The following is a 23,232-nucleotide window of genomic DNA, read 5'->3' as shown; positions in this document are numbered from 1 at the left end:
CCCTGTCTTCGGCCAGCTTGCCCCAGTAAATATGTTTTTTTTTTAAGTCTTTGTGAACTTAAGAGAGTCAATTAACTGAAACCTTGACTGAAATAATATAAAGTATTTCCTATAATAGGAGTTTTAAGGTATAAAATAAGCTTCCAGCTAATGATTTGACACATTTTACAGTTTTGAATCTAATTGTCCCTTTTTGTTAGTATAGAGTGCTACCTGTGGAAGTACTATTAAATATTTATTATTCTGCATGTGAAAATATATTTTGTTTTGTAAGTGTTCATTGCTATTTTTCTCATTTTTAAAAAATTGCCTATAAACAAAAGCATACAGTTCCCAGTTTGTGATAGTTTTTGTTTGTAACCTATTATTACTCAGCCAACCACACAGAGGCGCTGCTGGGTCAAGTTTGGGTTTTTTAAAAAATGTTTTAATGTTTTTCTTTTTCAGCTATTATTCATGGACTGTCCAGTCTAACAGCTTATCAGTTGAGAACAATATACATATGTCAGTTTTTGACAAGAATTGCCTCAGGAAAAGCCCTTGGTAAGTATGTGTTTTTATCTTATTTTGGAACCATTTTAATCTATGCCTAAAGGTAAAACAATGAGAACAGATGAGATCTGTTATTTTTGAGAGTTTGCACAATGTGTTTGGGATGTTCATCTATACAAGCATATCTAAAGCAACTAAAAGAAATAATAGTTAGTCTTCTTAGAGCACTGGTTGTCAAACTTAGCTTGCTTCAGAAGTATTAGAGAACTTGTTTAAAAAAAAAAACAACAACAACAACAACAACCAAAACCCAGAATTCTCCACCATGAATTCCTGATGAGGTAGGATGGATGGGAGGAGCTGTGGAGTTTGTGTTTGTATTGGAGTTTCCAGGTGCTTCTGACACTGCTATTGGTAAGCTATACTTCATGGACTGTCTTTTGGAGAGTTCACCTCATACTGGACTGTATGGTAAGTTTGTGATGACTCTTACTATCATATACACTTTTTTTAGTAGCAACTGTGGTAATTGACACCTCTTATTTGAACTGGATTTCCACACTTCTTTAGATAGGCGAATATGATTTGTAGCTATAATAGCTCTCTCCTTTATCTCTACAGGTTATTTTAGATTGTAATGGGTAAGCCTGCTTCAGTTAATGAGTAATGCCTGATATTTACAACATGGTCATTTAAAGGACCTCTTGATGCATATAATTACATATTTATGTTGGTTTTTATAATTTACATAATGCTTTCCCAGAGTGCCAGTTGGTAGGCAGTACTTAAAATGAAACCAGTTACTTACAGTCCTGTTGTGTTACATGAAATCCCAGTGTGCTTGTACCATTCTCATGGCCCTCACTATCTAGCTCTGGCTCACATAGCATACTCTCTGGGAGTGAGGCTGGGTCTGGAGTTGGTGCCATGACCATAAGTGAATAGGACTAGAAGCAGAGTAAATGTTAGGGAGATAGATCTATAAGTAGTCTGGGCCTATAGCTAAAGAAGAAAACGTCTTGATGTGGACACAGAGAATTCCTGATCATGTAGACAATAAGTTAGCATGGTTGTTAACGGTTGTTTTGTAAATTAAAATATGACAATATACTCTAAAGTGCCCAGCTGCGTTTCACATACTAGCAGTTGTTCAGTAGTTCTTACTTTCTCTCCTGACAACCCTTCATCCTGTCTTTTCATTCTGAAAAGAAATGCAGATTTTGTGTGTAACCACACTAATCTTGAAATTCACCAGGATCCCCCTTCTAAGTGTATCTTAGAATAGGCCCACATCAGTTATCAAGAATCAGTGTATTTCACCATAATGAGCTCAAGTGAAGCAGCAAAATTTTAATTTATATGTTGGATTTTTAGCTATACATAACTCTTTTGTCTTATTTTTAAGTGGTTGCTCAACAGCGGCACTGCCTAATAGAAAAATAATGTGAACTACATATGTAATTGAAAAGAAATAGGTGGAATTAATTTTAGCAGTATCCTACTTATCCCAGTATTTCTAAAATATATATCAACATGTAATCCATATAAAACATGTTAATGGGATATTTTACCGCTTTTTTGCAGTAAGTCTTTGAAATCTGGGTTTTATTTGATACTTAAAGTGCATCTCAGTTTGCAATTAGCCATATTTTAACAGCTCATTAATTATATATGGCCAGTGGCTACCATATTAGCTTTAGTTTCCTGCTGCAGATAGCTTGAAAGTATGGTAAATGTCTTGAAGGGGAAATGTTTGTCTATGGCAGCCACCCTCATCTCATGGAACTTTATTTTTTAAGATACGTCCAACTCTGGGAGACTTCCCTTCCTTTCCACTCCAGCTTTCTGCAGCACCCCAGAACTCAGCAGATGTCTTGAGGGGAAAACCAACCATGTGTTTTCAGTTCCTCTAGTTTCCAGTCCACCAAAGTAGCCCCAAGGAAACCACCAGAAGCTTTTCCTCATTTTCTTAACCCAGTGAAATCTCCCTGCCTGGAATACACTGAATCCTCATCCTTATAAGCAAATATGGCCAGGGAAGAAAAGCTGCAAATCATTGACTAACTCCTGGAAGTGTAGTTCATCTGGTTCTCTTTGCTTCCACCATTATCCCATATGTCTTTTAGCAATATGATTTTGCAGCTTACTCCACTTTTTTCTAGTTGTAACGGGAGTGTTGGCCTACTGTAATATCCTATATTCTACCAGAAGGTGAAAGGCTACTCTAAAATTTTTGAAGTTAAGATCTAACATAGATGCATTTTTTTCTGTATCTCACATTTATAAGAAGGCAGCAGATTAATGAGATGGGTTAGATAATGTCAGTCAAGAAAGACTTAATAGGAAATATAAATACTGAAATGAGTTTTTAAAAGAAAAACAAATATGAAATGAAGATGGATTAGACAGTCTGCCCTTCCATTTCATGCTTTCCAGCACATACTCTAGCCTTACCAGGCATCTTGTTATTCCTGAAACATACCTTTTTTCTGAGATAGAGTAAGTGGTTTTTAAGGGTTCTGGTGTCTCCTTTCTGCTACTCGCTAGCTGAGTCTAAGTCTCAGGTTCTACTTTATAAGACAGGGTTGGTAATGTTATAAACCCTTTTAAAGAAATTATTTGAATAAAGGAGATACTGCATGTTAAGCACTTAGCATAGAGCCTAACAGGTTAATAGGACCTTAGTATGTGTTGACTATGAGTGTGAATATCTTTTGTCCTCTTCTTCCTTAGGTTCTCCTGCTGCCTTTCTGAAATATTCTTGCCATCCTTCTCCTCTTCACTTAGTTATCTCCTGTTTATACTTAGTGTCCCAGTTTGGATGGTTTCTCTTTCATAAAGGATTCTTTTGTTAGTATCCTTTCATAGAGCTGATCTTCTTGGAAAACATAGATGCACGGGCTCTACCCTGTACTAATAAAATCAGTCTCTAAAGGATGGGTCGAGGCATCTGCATTTTTATAAAAGCTCCTCAGGTGATTTTGAGGTATAGGTAGGGTTGAGAAGCACTGGCATAACACATAATTCTAGTAGAGTACCAGTCACATTGGTTTGTCTTTCTTCATAGCTAGCATGTAAGTTTCATAAGGTCAGGTACTGTTTCTTCTTCCTGGTCAGATCCTAAGTATCTGGTATAGGGCCTGGAATATAAAGAGACTTTCTTTGTATATGAATTATATTTTTATGTTTAAAATGTTGGATAAACAATTAGAAGATAACAGGAAATTGTTTCTACAAAGTAGGAGTTGTTGAAACTGCTAACATTTAAATTGCATGCTCCTTCCAGTTTTTCAAAGGAAAAATAAAGGAAATTAACTTGAAGAATATATCACTTGCCTAAACTGTTGTATACAGGAATAGTACCTGGCACATTAGTATATACTCAGTAAATATTTAAAGAACTGAAATCATAAAAAATTGACAAAATAAGGTTCTGCTTAGCTTCCTAAGTAACTTATTTTTGTTCTGGTTTTAAAAGATGCACAGTTTGAAACTGATGAACGAATTACACCCTTGGAATCAGCCCTGATGATTTGGGCTTCAATTGAAAAAGAACATGACAAACTTCATGAAGAAATAGAGAATTTAGTTAAAATTCAGGTATGTGTGTTACATTATTATTACTGTTTTGCGTATAACATCGAAAGAAATTAAGAGCCACTTAACAGAAGTTGAGCAGTAAACCCAAAGTAAAATTTAATATAATAATTCTCTTCAGAAATTTGACCTTTGGTTTATAATCTTCATGCAAGCTCTGAGAACTGGGACTTAATGTTTGCTACCTAAGTATAAATTGCCCCCACATGAGAAAATACATCACATTGATTTAAAGATCACAAAGCAACTTTCATAAATAAATGGCTTGTGCTCTCACAATTTCTGTTCAAGGTTACAAATATTAAAAAATATATTAAAAAAGAAATCAATGGATTTTTGTAAATAGGAGAATGTAAAACTTTAGGTATGTAGAGGGAATTTTAGAAGTCACCTATTAAAGAGTGAGAAGCTAAAACAGTCATTCAAAGATACAGTAGCAGGGAAAATATGTTTTGCTAGTAGGCAAAGCAAATATTAAGGATTGTTCTAATTAAATATATTTGTCCTCATTTTTAGAAAACTGTTTTAGGGTGGGGTAGGAGAAAAAATCTGAATGATCTCTCACCTTCCCCCAAATTAATTATTGTTAGTTTGGTGACTGCCAAGTAGAATTAAAACCAGAAGAGAATGGCAGAAATATGACTACTACTTTTAAGAATTTTAGCCTGGGACAAAGAGATGTGTTATATTATATCAGTTTTGGGGGGTTCCAGAGAAGGAGGCCATCGTTTTATACTAGTATAACGGTGAGTGGGTTACCATAAATACACAGCAAACATGTAATACATTGCATACTATTTGTCAGGTACTGTTCTAGGCACTTTTCACATAAAAATCCAATCCTTACGGCAACCCTATCTAGTATCTCCACCATTTTACATACAAAGAAACAGAGGCGCACGAGGTTAAATAGCTTGCCAGAGCTACCCAGATGGTATTGGTAATTCCCTATTTTACTATATACATTATCAGAAAGGCCAGATTATCAAATGCTCATTCAGAAGCATCTGGCTTCCTCGGTTTCTATTGGAAATTTTCCAGGGATTCTAACTAGCTAATTTTATGTATCCTAATCATCATGAATGCCAGCTACCTCCTCTTTCTTTTCCCTTTTGCCCAAGTTAATATTTAGGTGGGTCCTAAGTGTACATAATGTAGCTCCTAATTTATTTATTAATGTCTGCTTTTAATTGGCCTAAATTCGAAAGAGCTAGAAGGCTGTGCATTTATCAGTAAATATGCAAGGGGCCAGTGAAACATTTTTTACATCTTTTTCAAACTACAGTTACTTCATCTTTGAAAAGATATTATATGTCATGTATCAGAATTTTTAAGTAAAGTAGTTTAGACTTAACAGGACTTATTTCAATATTAAACAATAGTTATACATTTTAAAAAAGCAATCTAAGGTTTGTATTTGTCATCTTGTCTTTTAGGCTATAGCTGTTTGTATGGAAAATGGCAATTTTAAAGAAGCAGAAGAAGTCTTTGAAAGAATATTTGATGACCCGAATTCTTATGAGGTAGTTGTTTATAATAGAATCAGAATTTTAGAATTGCTTATATGGAGTGAGGTTAATGAAAGAACACTGGAGAAAGAAAGTGATGCTTTATCTTTCAAACAGTATAGAACAGTGCTGTCCAATAGAAATATAATTGCAAGTCACACGTGTGTTAGTAGCCACATTAAAAAAGTTAAACTAGTGAAACGGATTTTAATATTTCATTTAGCCCAATATATCCAGAAACATCATTTTTAATATTTAATCAACATAAAAAAATATTGATGGGATATTTTATACTCTATTTTTTGTACTGAGTCTTTGAAATCTGGTGTGTATTTTATACCTATGTCTAAATTCAGATCTCACATTTCAGGGGCTCAGTAACTACCTGTGGCTAATGGCTACCATATTGGGCGGCACAGGTACAGAAAAAAAGTTTTTTTTTTTAAAGATTTTATTTATTTATTTGAGACAGAGAGAAAGAGAGCACTTGCGTGGGCAGGTGGGAGGGGCAGAAGCAGGCTCCCTGCTGGTCTGGGAGCCTGGTGGCCCTGGGGTCATGACCTGGGCTAAAGACAGCCAGTTAACCTACTGGGCCACTCAGGCACCCCCAGAAAAAATCAACATTATAATTAGCTCGTTTTTCTAGAGGGTTCTTACGTGATCATTAGTAGTTTATGTGTTTATGTATAATGTTAAGATCAATTGAACTTAGTTCTTTAAATATTAAAAACAAAATGTTGGAATAAATTGAGCTTATTTTTACTTAAAGAAATTGAGCTTATTTTATACATTTTTAATGAACTTTTTATTGAACAGTAGCATACTATTAGTAATATACATGTACTATAAGTGTATAAAAAGATGTGTTTTTGCAAAAGAAACATGCTTTTGTAATGACCCCCTAGATCAGGAAAAAGAACATTGCCCACACCCTCCTGTCACTGTCCCTCCCATCTTTTCAAGGATAGCCATTATCCTGACTTGTAACATCCAAGATTAGTTCTACTTGTTTCCATATTTTATGTAATGTAATCATTTAGCAAGGGTTTTTTTTTTGTTTTTTTAGATTTTATTTATTTATTTGACGGAGACAGCGAGAGAGGGAACACAAGCAGGGGGAGTGGGAGAGGGAGAGGCAGACTCCCTCTGAGCAGAGAGCCCAATGCAGGGCTCGATCCCAAGACGCTGGGATCATGACCCGAGCCGAAGGCGGACACTTAATAACTGAGGCACCCCGGTGCCCCCATATAGCAAGTTTATGTAAGATTGATCCATGGTGTTGCTTGTAACAATAGTTGACTTAGTCTCATTGTTCCATTATTAGAATATGCAACTTAGGGACGTCTGGGTGGCTCAGTGGGTTAAAACATTTGCCTTCGGCTCAGGTCATGATTCCAGGTCCCGCCTGCCTCTGTGCCTACTTGTGATCTCTGTCTGTCAAATAAATAAATAAAATCTTTAAAAAAAAATAAAAAAGAATACTACTGTTGAGAAACATTTGATTTACTTCCAGTTTGGGGCTGTTACCTTCTTTTACACATCTTTTGTAGAACAAATAATACGTGTTTCTGTTGGATATATACTTAGAAATAGAATTGATGAGTTGTAGGATATGCATATACTCGGTTTTAGTAGATTCTTCCAAACAGTTTTCCAAAGTGGTTATGTTATATCCGTTCGCTCAGTACCGTGGAAGAGTTCCACTTGCTTCACAGACCTGCTCTGTAGTTTTCCTTGTCATTCTGGCAAATATGTAGTAGCATCACATTGGGTTTTGGTTTCTCTTCCTTTGACTAGTGAAGTTGAGCACCTTTGAGCATGCTTGTGTAGAGTTGGAGGTGATCACCTTAATCTGTTGAGGGACTGAGCGGAGTCAAAAGTAGGTTGAATTTTTTTAAGGCTCCATTTATTTCTAATTTGCTTTTGTTTCTAGGGTATAAACCTCCACAGAGATTCCACCTGAAAGCTTGATGTGTTTATTGGGTTCCATGCCCCTACTTTTTTGCCTTAACATGTGAGGTTACTGAAAAACCCTGCTCTGTACAACACAGGAAAAAAAAAAAGCTTACAGCCAGTAAGTGTAAAAGGAAATGCTTAACCTCACTAGCATGAGTAATCAGGGGAATCCCAAGTAATGTATTGAAATAGTATTAACTAAACCTCAGACTGGCAATGATTAAAATACCTTAGAATACTAACAGTTGGCTCGAAGAGTGGAGAAATGGTAAGGCTGCCATACCTTCTCAGTCCTGTAAGTTAGCTCATAAACTTTGGAGAGCATTTTAGCAAAATCTGAGTATGCATTCCAGCAATTCTACTTCTAGATAAGTCCCTAGAGTAACTTTTTATTTTTACTGCACATTTTAAAAGCCATGAAGATTTTCTTTTAAAGATTTATTTTAGAGAGAAAGCACGTGCATCCAAATAGGGGGGAAAGAGAGGGAGAAGGAGACTTTTAAGCAGACTCCCCATTGAGTACGGAGCCCAACTTGGGACTCATTCCCAGGACCCCAAGATCATGACTTGAGCTGAAATCAAGAGTTGGACACTCAGCTAACTGAACCACCCAGGCACCCCTAAAAGCCATGAAGTTTTATTAAAAAAAAAACAAACAGGCCCCACTAAGACAATTGGTCTGGAGTAGAGACTAAGAAGTAGAATTTTTTGAAGGTCTGGTAGCTTTTACTGTGCAACCAGTCTTGAAAGAACTAATGTCCAAGAGAAGCTTGTACTGTGCACAAGAAGACCTATAGAAAAATGTTTAACAGTATAGCAGTAATAGAAAATAGCTTTTAAATGCTTTCAAAGGTCTGGAAGAATGGATGAATAAATGCTATTTTTGATAAGTGGAATGTTGTAATGAGAGTGAAAGTAGCTAGTCCTATAAAAATCAAATCAACATGGATAAATGTCACAGAGTTGAGCAAATATAGCAAGTTTCAGAAAAATACGCATATGCTAAATAGTACCATATATTTATGGTTACCTTCATTCTTAGTGCAAGTGTAAAGAAATGTGTGGATATGGTAAATTCTAATTTAGGATAATGGCTGCCTTGAGGAGAGGAGAAGCTAGAGGTGTAATCATTATGGTAGAAAAAGAGGGCTTCAGTTGTACAGATGATGTTTTATTTCTTAAATTTGGCAATGGACTTTCAAGTTCATAATTTATTTTTTAATCCTTCTGTATGTGTGTGAAATACAAAGTAGTTTAAGTAAGAAAAAAATACATTGATGGGCCATTTAAAACAGAATTTTTAAAAATCTCATGTGTCTTTGAGTTTATAATGTGATTTTTTGAATTAGACAACATTTCTACCATCTTATTTGTGATTTACATGTTAATTCATTTTTCTTGTTGTCTTTAGCCTTTAAAAAGGAAATTGCATAAGATAATCTCTCAGAGAGAGACATTCCACTCAATTTTTCAGCACTTCAGCTACAACAGCATGATGGAGAAAATTAAGAGTTATGTGAATTCTGTGATAAATGAAAAATCATCAGCCTTTCTTATGAAGGTATGCATATTTCAGAGAGACTAATAATAGAGTAAGGAAAGATTATTATAATAAAGGAGAATACTTGAAATAGAAATCCTTAAAAACTAATCAGAATTTTATTTAGTGATTTTTTTTTAAGATTTTATTTATTTATTTGACAGAGATCACAAGTAGGCAGAGAGGCAGGCAGAGAGAGAGAGAGGGGAGCAGGCTCCCCGCTGAGCAGAGAGCCCGACGCGGGACTCGATCCCAGGATCCTGAGATCATGACCTGAGCCAAAGGCAGTGGCTTAACCCACTGAGCCACCCAGGCGCCCTATTTAGTGATTTTTGTAGAAGAATGACAAAGTGTTACAATTAGTGAATCTAAAGGGTTTATTGGTGCTCTTTGTAGTATTTTTAAACTTTTTTGAAATAAGAGTTGGGGAAATTTTTCAAAATAGAAAGTTGAGGGGAGAATAGATCAGAGGAATTTTTAGCATGTTTTTGGGAAAAAGAATTAGACTGAAGAAGGACCTTTAGAAAGATGTTTTTTCATAACATTTTATCCTCAGTCTTGGCCTCAAAAAGTTTTAACTTATGTTATAGGGGAGCACTGATTAATTGAGTATAAATACCTGGAATTTTTATTTTTTAATTGTTACTTAATTTTTAAAAGAGTTTGTTTAGAGAGGCAGGGGAGAGAGAGAATCCCAAGCACACTCTGTGCAGAGCATGGAGCCTGATGCAGGGCTCAATCCCACGACGCTGAGATGATGACCTGAGCCTAAAGCAGGAGGCAGATGCTTAACAGACTGAGTCACCCAGCTGCCCCTATCTGGACTTTTTATTGATTTTTTTTTCCCTAAGTAACCTTTTATCTTAAAATTGCCTACTAAGCGCCCCATGTATCAAACAGATGTACAAAGAAATCTTCTCTGTAAGACTTATAAACCAAGCAGGTGACTAAAGCAGCTACAGTTGATGATAGTTACTGGAGAAAACACAACACAGTCCCTTTCTTGACTGGTGACCAGATACTTTAGTTACGACTATCAAAGAATTAGAAGGCTTAATTTTAATGTTATTTGTTCAGAATGGTGTAATGGATTCCTTTCTCTTCAACAACTCCATTTTTTAAGGCAGCAGCAAAAGTAGTGGAAAGTAGAAGAGCAAGAACAACTCAAGATAAACCTAATGGTAACAATGTTGGAGTGGAAACTGAAGCTAATTTGGATGTAGGAAAAAGGTTTGTAAATTCATTAATATATTTTTGTTTCATGGATTCATGTTTATGTGAAAGTGTTGCTGGTGAGCCATTTTTAACAAAAATAATTTATTATAGAGGGTATGTTTTACTGATTAGTAACATTTGGATATTGGGAGTACTGTGTAGTTACTTCATAATTTATAAAAATTGTTATATGTACTAAGCAAAATAGTGCAGTTTAAATAGTGTAAGTAATACTATTTACCATTCTCAGGCAACGTATGCTCTGGAACAGTGTTGAGGTTGGAAACTTGAATCCTCTATGCCCCTTAGATCTCAGATCCCACATGCCGTCGTCAGTGCCTCGCTATACTAAGGGTTATTCTAGTATTTTTTTTTAAAGATTTTATGTATTTATTTGACAGAGAGAGAGATTACAAGTAGGCAGAGAGAGAGAGAGAAGGGAACAGGCTCTCCGCTGAGCAGAGAGCCTGACTCAGGACTCGATCCCAGGACTGTGGGATCATGACCTGAGCCAAAGGCAGAGGCTTTAACCCACTGAGCCACCCAGGTGCCCCTTTAGTATTTTAAGATACTGTTCTTGGGGCACCTGGATGGCTCAGGTGGTTAAGCCTCTGCCTTCGGCTCAGGTCATGATCTCCAGGTCCTGGGAACAGAGCCCCATGTAGGGCTCCTGGCTCAGTGGGGAGTCTTCTTCTCCCTCTGCGTCTTCCCCTGCTTGTGCTCTCTCTCTGTCTCTCTGCTTCTCTCAAATGAATAAATAAAATCTTAAAAAAAAAAAGAAAAAAAGATACTGTTCCTACATCTTCAGTAGTAGCCTAACCACTTCATCTGGTGCTCAACTGAAGAAATTGTGATTTGCTTTACTGCTGGAGGGAAATGGGCTGTGTCCGTCCTACACATAGTAGTCCCCCTTGTCTGTGGGGGGATGCATTCCAAGACCCCCCGTGGAGGCCTAAAACCACAGGAAGTACCAAACTCTATATATACTATATTTTTAACTATATATACATGTCTGTGATAAAGTTTATTTATAAATTAGATACAGTAAGAGATTAACAACAACAATAGAACAGTATAATTAGTAAAAGTTATGTGATTGTGGTCTCTTCTCTCTCAGAACATCTGAGTTCTGAGACAGTGTGAGGATGTGAGCTGATAAAATTCCTATGTGATAAGATGAAGCAAGAAGAACAATGCAGGCATCATGACCTGGTCATCATGACATAGTGTTAGGCTGATGAGATCGTCAGGAGGAGGATCATCTTCCAGGTGCAGTTGGCCATGGGTAACAGAAACTGGAAAGCGAAACCACAGATAAGGGGGACTACTGTATTGAGAGACAAATTCAGTCTCTAAAATTATTTCTTCAGGGATTTTCAAAGGTAATTTTTACCTTTTGTTTTGGCTTTAGAAGCTAACCTTATTGAAGAAGATAAACTCTACCACTATCAGGTTCTTTTCTGTTGAACCTGTGGGCCATTCCCTCTATTCTACCCTGAACCCAAGGCCAGATGTCAAATCCGTGTCGTCTCTGGATGGATGGATTTGGCAGTGGATGTAATATCACTCTTTTTTCTTGGTCCTGTGACTTGAGTGCTGCAGGCTCCTCATCTCAACTACTTATTTAGAGGTGGGGATTGGGGTTCAAGTTGGATGGACATGCATTGCTTATACCTCAGGACTAAGCTTAGTCATTATTGTCTATCCTTGTCCCTACCTATCTGTGATCTGCTCCCTCACTGGTCTTCCCCCAAACTCTATTAAGGTCTTATTATTTTCTAAGATCCATTTTAAGAAGTAGAGGTCATTTTTATTGGCTAAATTATTTAATTCTGTTTAGGAAATCAAAGTTAAGTAGTAATACCAAGACCAAGTACATTGTGGAGCCTAGCCTTCCAGCCCAGTGTAATACTGCTTTAAAATCAAATTAAAACTTGCTATGATTCATGCAGATAATGAACACATTTCCTATATACTCTCATGTAGTACTGGTCACTTATTTCAGATGCCTCTTACACAAGATGCAATTTAATGTGTAAACAGAACTGTTGATGTTCTCATCTGTCTCTCTGTATCCTGACTCTCCTCACACATCCAGTTAACTCCCCAAGTGTTGTAAATCCCATCTGCATGCTTCTTTAATATAGTCTTTCTTATTACTTGTATCCTAGGTTATTACTTAGCTTTGTACCATATAAATCCGTCTTTGACATGACTTCTAGAATTAGTGTCCCATAAAAATAAGCCTATTTAAATCACTTTCCAACTTAATAATCTCTTTTGGCTTTCTTTTTCCTACTAGATGAGTTAGAGTTTATTGGCATGGCAAGCCTTACAAGGCCCCTTTCTCGTTTGGTTTTTGGTTTTTGTTTTTTTTTCATATACAACCTTATCCCTAAGCTTACCCTCTCCTGCCCACATACATGGTACTTTCTAGCAACACAGAATTTCATCCTGATCCTCAAATATTAAAAGCTTTTTCATGCCTGTCTCTTGCTTCAATTTTGAATTCCCCTCTTTTCGTTGTCTCAAGGCAGCCCCTTACTTGCCATTCAGGGCGTAGCTCAAAGATCCTCTATGTTTTACTGAGCTCTCTGATCAGTTTTCACTTCCGTGCTCCTACAGCATTGAGTCACATTTCTATAAAAGGACTTCTCTTGGATGGTAACATACCTATTTATCTTTCTGTATTTCTCACTAGACTGAGAATCTTTCAAAGTTTCTTAATTAGCTGTGTATCCTTGGTACTTATTCATTACCTGATATATATTAGAATTTGCAATGCACTAGACCCAGAGAATAAAACTAGTGACAAAATGAAGATCAAGAACCAAGCAAATCTCAAGACCACCCTGGAGCAAATAGAATCAGGACAAGTAAAGCATCAGATTCACCAGTATCAGGACAAAAATCAGCAGGACACAGGTGAACAAGGGTAGAATCAGAAATGTGATTGTGAAATCAGACAAATAATAGGAAAGATGAAACCTTCATATTATCAATGGTAAATGAAATAAAAACTTTGATAAAGCTTATAAACTATTTTGAGGCAATAAGAATAATAGACAGGAAACGAACTGAGGCAGACATTACATAATTTGTTGTTAAAATGTATAGACTTAAATGCTGAAGAAGTTGAGATGGAAGCCTCAAGGAGGGGTGAGTATTGTGCAGGCCCTTGAAGGATAGTTACGATTTTTACAGTTGGATGAAGAGGAAATGTCATTTTAGGATAGAAGAATAGTTCCAGTGAAGGCACAAAGGTGTAAATGGTTATGCTGTGTTTGTGGAAGCTAAGTTTAACTTGGGGTGGGACTTGTTGAAAAGTTCAGTTGGAGGCTGGTGGGAAGGGCAAGAAATTAAACTTAAATCCATGGAATTAAAGAGACATGGGAGAGTTTTTGAAAAAGTGACATGAATGCCTGATTACAACATTAACTCTGCTTAACTTACGTTTGTGAAAGCTTGATTTAATATCTGGTAAGTACATCTGGGCAAAATTATCCATGTTGTAATGGACTCTGTACGTCCTGATGTTACCAGGGTTTCTTTCCAAAGATACTTTGTATAAATTGAAATATGACTTGATTATGTAGTAAGTATTGACCTTGTGAAAAGTTTCTTTTGTTTACATTCTTACATATTTTTTCTTTTTTTTAAGTGTTAGTGACAAACAGTCTGCAACTGACTTCTCAGGGGGTACAGTGTCCTTATTGAGGTGAAGTAAATGGACATTTTTCTTTTCTGTCTTTAAGATTTTTGATTGAAGTACTTCATGCAGACCTAGATAGTTTATAACAACTGTCATGTTGGTGGTGTAATTTAGAGAATATCGTAGGTGCCTGCTTATCTCGACAGATATTCAAGACCTTCATGTGTCTTGAAATTCCAAACTATGGAGACCTGCCTCTGGGATCCTGAGTTGTTACACATTGTTTCCACAAGGCCATTATTGGCATACATGTATAGGGAGTGCTTGAACTTAAAGCAGATGTTTAATAAACTCTTACTCTGTCCTAGAAACAAGGTTATGTTGCCAGGGGTTTGGGGACAGTTATGTTTCTGATGAATATCTCAAATTCTAATTTTACGAAATTACTTGAAACATTGTGTTTAATCTACTAGAAATTTTGTGACAGACAATATAACGTGGCTCGGAAAACAAAAGGTCTACATCGATGATTTTAGAGATAGAGCAGTTAGGATGCTGAATAGGAACCATAGTGGGAGGTTTTGATTTAGTGTGGGGGAGGAAGTCATTAGAAATGAGGAATTGAGAGGTTAGGATTATATATGGGTTATCCACAAGAAAATGGAAATAACATGATAAAACCATCACTTGAGTGTAGAAAAAGATCCGTGAATGATGAGAAGTGTTTGCAAGGGTCTGAATAACTCTGAAGTATGGTAGATGATGATAAACATTAGTAGAATGATTCCACAAGGGCTAAGATTTCTTATGGAGGCAGCATCATGAAAGTGGCATTTGTTAGGAAATGGAAAGTATAGATACCCACCTCTGGGACCCTGTGTTCAAAGAAGGTAGAAGGCCGGTCTACTTGAGCAAGCCACAGAGAAATATTCTCTGTAAGGGAGATTTTAGGCAAAGCGAAGAGGTAGGAGGACTGGTGAAGAGGTTGAGAATGGCATTCCAGAGAGCACAATAGAAAGTTTTGGGAGGAAGGGAACAGATTAGTAGGTTTCATCCATGGGTACTTAGGTAATGATACAGATTTTAGGTGGTGATAAAATCATTTCCTAAGTTTAGATGAACTAATTTTTTCATCTGAACTAGCTCCTTTATAAAATTGGAATAATACCAACTTTGCAGAGTTGTCAAAATTTTGCCACACTCTGTTTCCAAACAACCTTCATTTCAAAAACACTCCTTTTGGAAGCTGTGAAGATAAGTGATACCTACCATTATGTGTAAAGGAATTTTAGAATTTAGGAGAGAATGAAAGTTAATAGCTGATAGTCTGAGGATTTTTTTTTCTTCATCTATCTAATTAGAAGGCCAAAAGAATCTTGATTTCTAAGTAGCTGAGATGGAGAAAATAAGTGATGGGAGGAGAGGGAAGTCAGACAACAGAAATTTTAAGAGGCCAAAAGTTAAGATGGAACACTCAGAGCACCAGAGGAAACAGGCCAAAGTAGAAGAAGGTCCTAAAATAGAGATTAAGACAAGTCAGCTACCTTCTTTCATTGCTTTTCTACTCTTTGTGGAACCAATCCCATGCTTTTTTGTTCAATTTAGGTGTCACAAGAAGCTCATTCTATCTAAGTCAAAACACGGAAGCCAACAACAGGATTTTAGAAGGGAAGAAGAAAGAATGGAAATTCTTCAAAGTGAGTACTCATAGTACAGTTTTAGAAGTAGAGAATTGATGTGTCCTTGAAAGTGGTCCAGCCCTTGCCCTCCCTACTACACCACCCAGAGACACTTGAGAAAAACCAAAGCACAAAGGATTAAATGCCATACCTTCATAGAGTTAGAAAGTTATTACTTAATTTAGAAAGTTAGCTATTTTGATTGCCTAGCTTAGAGTACTTATGCTGTGATGGTACACTGTTTTTCTACCTTAACTTTATTCAGCCACTTGAAATATTTACTTAATCTGAAACATACCATTGTTATCATGATAGTTATATTCTGTAAAGTTACTGTGTTTGGTGAATACTAAACATTACTGGGGAATTACAGGGTTAGATTCCTTTCAGCCTCTTGTCACCAGTTTTGTCAGCTGATAAATACATACCCTTGTTCAGTGTGTTTCTGTGTTTCTGTTTAAAGATACTAATATATAATGTTGATTCATTAACCTTGAATTTGTGGTCAAGTAGCAATGTAACTCATGCCTGGACGAAGCTTTCTAACACACATTTTTTTTCTGTTGGGAACATCCTAGTGTTCTTTCACTTAGGAACAGTAGATAGCATCTCCACAATACATCTTAGGGCCATTTTAAACAGTTACAGTACCCCAAAACACAAACTGTTGCATTAAGTAGACTCTAAAAAAGACAGTTATTTATAACATTGCTAAAACATGAAGGCAGAGCATCACTTTGCTTAAGCTTAGCTGGGAGCACACATATCCGGTGAGATAATTTTTTTTTTTTTTGACAGACAGAGATCACAAGTAGGCAGAGAGGCAGGCAGAGAGAGAGGGGGAAGCAGGCTCCCTGCTGAGCAGAGAGTCGGATGTGGGGCTCTATCCCAGGACCCTGGGATCATGACCTGAGCCGAAGACAGAGGCTTAACCCACTGAGCCACCCAGGCACCCCCCTTTTTATTTGCTCTGTTCATGTCCACCAGTGACCACAAAAGCACAATACACAAAAGTGTATTGATTTTAGAGAGGTACAAATTATTCAGGGAAGTAAATTCACAAATACAGAATCCATGAATAATGACGATTGACTGTGGAATCTAGCTACCCTCCTTATTGGATTTAGAATTTATTCTTATAAAAGGCATTGCTTGATTTAAAAAACACACAACAATAACCAACAAAAAATTCCTTAGAAGTAGTCCATAGGGGCACCTGGGTGGCTCAGACGGTTGGGCACCTGCCTTTGGCTCGGGTCATGATTCCAGAGTCCTGGAATCTAGCCCCACGTCAGGCTCCCAGCTCAGTGGGGAGTCTGCTTCTGCCTCTGCCTCCCCTTACTGTGCTCTGTCTCTCTCTCTCTCAAATGAATAGATTAAAAAATCTTTTTTAAAAAGTCCATAATTGTTTTAAATTACAGATCTCTAAAATAATATTTATTTATTTGTCACAGAGAGAGAGAGCACGCACAAGCAGAGTGGCAGGCAGAGTCAGAGAGAGAAGCAGGCTCCCTGCTGAGCAAGGAGCCCGATGTGGGACTTGATCCCAGGACCCTGGGATCGTGAACTGAGCCAAAGGCAATGGCTTAACCGACTGAGCCACCCAGGCGTCCCTTAAATTATCATTTGATTGTAAGTTTCTCCTTGGTATATATCCAGTCAGCAAATGTTCACTGAACCTACACTACATTCTAGATACTGTGTGAATGAATGAATGAACAAGTACATGCATGCAAGGATTTTTTTTAAACTTCATCGATCCACACCTAGCAACTTGTGGTCAATATGAAAATAATAGATGCACCAGCTTGTTGCCAGGGACATAGTAGGGCTGCAATAAGTATTAATTGAATACATTCATAATTGATGGCCGGTGACAGGACCAGTATTAACTAGTATTTGTAAATTAAAGCTCTAAAACATTTATATCCATAGATACTGTCGTCTTCATTTTAAAAATGGTAAAGTTAAACTCAAATAACTGCTTCATGTCGTTATTCCAAAATTGTTCTGCATCTGTTACTGCAAAATGGCTAGGAATCATAATTCTAAGCTAAAATAATTTGGGGAATCTGGACTTTTAATTTCATAATACAAAATTCAAAGAAGTAGAAGCATATTTTTTTAGATTCTAAGTAGTTGATTAGTAGTTAAACTCTGAGAACTGTAACCTCATTACAGACTGGTTTGACAGTGACTGTGGATATTGAGCCTAGAAGATCTTGAGTTTCAGTACATTTTTTGACTTTTTGTTAGATGTTAGTAATATATGCATACACAATTTTTTTTACTTCTGGTTTGCTTAAAAGGTATGCAGTATCCTCTCTCTTTATAGAGCATATTAGTTTTGTTTATGCTGAATTTTTTCAGATTTGTAAAATTGCCATGTACTTTTAAAAAATCATATAATTCACAAAACTTGAAAGAAAGAAAATCAACTAAATTCTTTCTGTGCAGAAAAAACTTACCAGCATTCAGTGAAATGATGTGTAAACTCATTTAATCTTCAACAACCTTACAAGTACTTTTTTTTTAAAAAAAAATCATCCCCATTTTACGGGTGAAACCACTACAAAAAGAAATTAAGTAAAATATCCTTGGTCACAGAAATAGTGCATCAAACTAGAATTTGCAGTTAACCTTCTTGGGGTGCCTGGGTGGCTCAGTCAGGTCAGTTAAGCATCTGCCTTCGGCTTAGGTCATGATCTCAAGATCCTGGAATCAAGCCCCATGTTGGAGCTCCCTGCTCAGTGGGAATCTGCTTCTCCATGTCTGCTACTCCCGCTGCTTGTGCACTCTCTCTCTTTCACTCTCAAATAAATAAATAAAATCTAAAAAGAAAAAAAATTAACCTTTTTTAAGTAAGCTCTATGCCCAACATGGGGCTTGAAGTCACAACCCCAAGATCGAGAGGTTCATGCTCTGCCAGCTGAACCAGCCAGGCAAAATCAGACACTGACTGCAGTGCCCATGCTTTTAATTGCTGGACCAGACTATGTCAGTGGAAAAATAGTCAAACAAAAATTCGGAAAAAATGTGATTAGATTACATGTTACTTTAAAACACATTAACATTTTGAATTTCATGTAAATACTATTTCATAAGAAGTATATCAATAATCTGTATGATTCCTCCAAAATGAAGGATATAGAATATGAAATGCTTCAAGAGGTTGAATCAGGTTGCCTCTGTAATCTTAAATTTAAATTTTAGACTGTTGAAGGACTTTATCTAAAAAGGGTGGTATTAGCCAACAACAACAAAAACTTCTCCCACTGATTCCCAGTTTTTCAATTATTTGAAATTAATAATTGAATTAATTTATAAATTATTTTATGATAAAAGGTTGTAGAATTCTCTTCTCTAGCCATGATTTCCAAAGTAGTTTAATCTATTTAAACTGATTTATTGCTGATTACCAATCCTTTGACCATCATGTCCTCATTCTATACCTCTTGTTCTGCTACATTTTTTTAAAAAGATGGGATTATAAGTACTATATTTCTAAATATTTATATCACTGAGAAGCTCTGCTCTTCTTTTTTCTTTTTGGGGTGAGAAAGGGAATTTACTGCCTCGTACTCAATTTCAGAGGTACGTTAGCTAGCGACAAGTGTGGCTGGCTGGATCCAGCTACTCAAGCATTTTTGTCAGACCTGGTTCCTCTGTGTCCCTCAGCTCTACTTTCCTCTGTGATGGCTTCCCTTCCAGGAAGACTCTCTTCAAGTGGCAACCCCTGACAGATTCTCCTGTCATCACTGAAGTGGAAGATGTTCTTTTCTTTCTTTTTCTTTTTTTTTTTTTAACTGAAGTATAGTTGACACACAATGTTGTGTTGGTTGTGTGTGTTTAGCGTAATAATTGGACAGCTCTATGTATTATGCTATGCTTACTCCAACGGTAGATACCATCTGTCTCCATACTTCATTATTACAGTAAAAAAACCATTGACATAGGGACTATGCTGTACCTTGAGTGTGTACTATTTTTTGCTTAAAGGGAAATTTAGCTAAACATAATATTCTTCAGAGATACTTTTCTTAAAACTTTGCAGGGGGCGCCTGGGTGGCTCAGTGGGTTAAAGCCTCTGCCTTCTGCTTGGGTCGTGGTCCTAGGGTCCTGGGATCAAGCTCCACGTCGGGGCTCTCTGCTCTGTGGGGAGCCTGCTTCCTCCTCTCTCTCTGCCTGCCTCTCTGCCTACTTGTGATCTCTGTCAAATAAATAAAAAAAAATAAAAATAAAAAAAACCTTTGCAGATACCGATCCATTTTTTTACTTTATAAGTGCTGCTATGGGCAAGTCTAATGTCAGCCTTTCTTCTGTCTTTGTATATGAGTTGCCTATTATTCATAGATTCCCAGATCTTTTTTAATATGTGCATTTAATACTATAAACTCCCCTATAATTATTGCTTTAGTTTCATCCCACAGATTTTGAGATGTTGTTTTTTCATTTAGTCCAAAATATTTTTTTCATTTCCCTTAAGACTTTCTCTTTGACCTCTGGGCTATTTAGAAGCTGTCTGTTTAATTTCCAAATAATTAAGGGTATTTCAGATATCTTTCTATTAGTGCTTTCCAATTTAATTCTGTTTGGGACTGAGAATATACTTTGTAGGATTCTTTTTTTAATTTAAGATTTGTTTTCTAGTACATGATAGGGTCTGTGTTGGTGAGTGTTGATATGCACTTGAAAGTGAATTCTATTGTAAAATATCAGGTCAAGTCAATTCATAGTGCTGTTCAGATTTTGTGTGTGCTTGCCTATTTTTGCCTGTTTGTTCCACCAGTTACTGAGAGACAATATTAAAACCTGTAATTATGAATTTCATTGTTAATTATTAATCTGTGCTAATTTGTTAATTTCCTTTTCTGCTTTTTTAGTCTTCTAACACCTGTTTAAACAATTTGCAGTATGAAAATCTCTTCGTAACTAGTGTGGTTTCCATTTTCCTGACTGGAGCCTGACCAGCATATATGGTCTGTTCCTGCAACAATGCCAAATTGTCTAAATTACTGTAGTTTCATAATAACTCAGTATATGATAGGGAAATTCCCTTCATTTTACTCTTCTTCAGGAATATCTTGACAGTTCTTGATGTTTTAATCTTCCATGTTGTCAGGGGAAACCTGCTACCACTCCACAGGTGCCAAAAGTAGCCAATACAACTTAATGAGTCAGAGCAAAACAGTTCATTACAGCACAACAAGTAGCATGGTGTCAGCATAATTGTACTGGATTCTTTATTCCAAGTCCGACAGGCGGTGCAGAGGCCCCAGATAGATGCTGCGCAGGCAGATAGGTTGTACTGTAAATGAGAAACTTGGTGCCAAGGGCCTACCTCTTTTGGAGTAAGCAGCAAAACAGGATTGCAAAATGGGATAGCAAAACAGCCAGTCCCCTCCCCAAGAGAGGGTAGTTACATGGTGGTCAGGCTGTGGTTCCTTTGACCTAGTTGGGTGCCTATTTGACTACAAAACTGTTTAGTATCAGGAAACAAATAAACCTTGTACATTCAGCAAAAACTGTAGGGATGCTCAGGGCTGGTGGTGAACTACTCATAACACATATAATTTTAAAATAATGTTAAGTTCTACAAAAAGCCCTGTTGAAATTTTCATTTGAAAGTGCATTTTAACAGTAAGTACTTTTGGAAAGAACAAACACAGTTATTATATATTAGTATTAATTATAGACTTTATATTTTATTATGTCTTCCTATGCACGAACAGAAGCACATTACTCTATTTAGATTGTCATATATTTTCTTATAATGTGTAGTGTGTATATATATACATACACATATATGATAGAGGTTTATAATTTACTACATAGAGATCTTGACCACTGCTAGACTTATCCCTAAGAATATTATATATTTTGTTCGTATTGTAAATATTATCTTTTTGATTGTTTCAAATATTTTAACTATTGCTAATGAACAAATACTATTGAGCTTTGTTTATTGATCTTCTATCCAGCCATCTAAACTCTTTAATTCTGTTTGTAGATTCTTTAAGATTTTTTATATAAACAATTTTTTTTCAGTTAACAGTTCTCTTTTCAGTTACGTATACATCTTGTCTTACTAAACTGACTATGACTAAGAAAGAAGAAATAAAGGAAGGGCTGTAGTTCTTATACTAGGTTAAATATTCCTTAAACATTATCTTAAGAAAATTTCAGCGATCCTATAAGATAAAATATTATTCTTTTTTTTAACAGATATGAAAAGGACAGGTTCTAGGAGGTTGAGATAACTTGTTTAAAGACATAAAGGAATCAGCATTCAATATCTGCTATTTTCAGAAACTGATCTTTGCATTGTATTCTGCTGCTTCCAGATTCAAAGGGGAAAAAATTAAGCAGATAGAGTTCTTTTTATTTAAAATAGCTAAGTACTAGATAGAATTTCATGGTAACCTTTAAAAATATCCCCCTTTTTATTTTAATGTGAAGCAATTTTTGATGATTTTTTTCTACTTGTAGGTGAAAGAATGAAAAAACTCAGAAGACAAGCTGCTGAAAATAAGAGACGACATGTTTTGAATAGTCAGCCAGGAACTTCTAAAAAACCACAATCTAGGAAAAAACAGGTATTTGTTTTATTTAAATAAGACTTAATGGGCATTAATTCAATTATTTCAAATTATTTCTGCTCAACCATGGAAGATCTTGAATGTAAAATGTTTCCACTTCACCATCTTTGATTTTGCCATGTTGGATTAATTGGCCAATCCTAAATTCTAAAAAAAAATACTTCACTTGTATTTTTAAAACAGCCTTAAGTTGGATATTGATAATGACATTTATTTAGAATTATTGTGATACTATCATAAGGTCTATTTATCAATGTAAAGTGGGACTTAAATCCACATTATAAGTTTTTATATTCATATCTTCCTAATCGGGATCCTATTTATTTATTTATTTTTTAAAAGATTTTATTTATTTATTTGACACAGAGAGAGAGAGAGATCACAAGCAGGCAGAGAGAGAGGGGGAAGCAGGCTCCCTTCCAAGCAGAGAGCCCATGCGGGGCTTGATCCCAAGACCTCGAGATCATGACCCGAGCCGAAGGCAGGGGCTTAACCCACTGAGCCACCTGGGCGCCCCTGGGGATCCAATTTAAATATGGTCCTTCTGTGCTTTAAAAAAAGAAGAAACCATTTGATAGGGAATTTTTCTATTCAGAAAGTTAAGATGGGTCAATTTTAGGACTCACTTCATTTCTGCTCTCAGTGATTATAGTCCTATGCCATCTGTCCAGTGCCTCAAACCATTGTTTCCTGGATTTTATCTGGTTTTCTAGTTTTTTATAGCAAGTGAATAAATCTAGTCCTTTTTATCACAGCTAGAAGTTGAAGGTGATCTAGTACTTTTTTCTTATTCTCCTTTATTTAAGATGAGATTTTCTTTTACCCCCTTGAAAAGCTATTTGTAAATAGTTCATGTTGAGACACAGGCTAGGGTCAAATTCCAGGCTACTAGGAATATATTTTGTGTCTGAAGTGAACATAGCAAGCAATTCCTACTTCATGAGCTTTTGTATTGTATCAGATATCATCTGTGCACTCTATTAAAAGTAATTCA

The 23,232-nt window shown here is 36.2% G+C and overlaps 1 protein-coding gene across 2 annotated transcripts in view; it reads left to right on the top strand.

Moving 5' to 3' along the window:
• TERF1 (telomeric repeat binding factor 1) overlaps window positions 1-23,232 on the top strand; it is a 33,439-nt gene that overhangs the window by 5,747 nt on the left and 4,460 nt on the right. Inside the window, exons 2-9 of one of the 2 annotated variants that reach the window (XM_080800854.1) lie at window positions 448-543; window positions 3,971-4,092; window positions 5,526-5,612; window positions 8,965-9,114; window positions 10,217-10,323; window positions 13,970-14,026; window positions 15,566-15,657; window positions 22,129-22,235. In XM_080800854.1, the coding sequence (XP_080656980.1) occupies window positions 448-543; window positions 3,971-4,092; window positions 5,526-5,612; window positions 8,965-9,114; window positions 10,217-10,323; window positions 13,970-14,026; window positions 15,566-15,657; window positions 22,129-22,235 (818 nt within the window). The remainder of the gene's footprint in view (window positions 1-447; window positions 544-3,970; window positions 4,093-5,525; window positions 5,613-8,964; window positions 9,115-10,216; window positions 10,324-13,969; window positions 14,027-15,565; window positions 15,658-22,128; window positions 22,236-23,232) is intronic. The other variant, XM_080800855.1, reaches the window with a different exon arrangement.

Source organism: Martes martes, assembly GCF_963455335.1.
Source record: "Martes martes genome assembly, chromosome: 4".
Lineage (NCBI taxonomy): Eukaryota > Metazoa > Chordata > Mammalia > Carnivora > Mustelidae > Martes > Martes martes.
The sequence above is the reverse complement of the archived record's forward strand: the minus strand, read 5'-3'. Positions and strand labels throughout refer to the sequence as shown.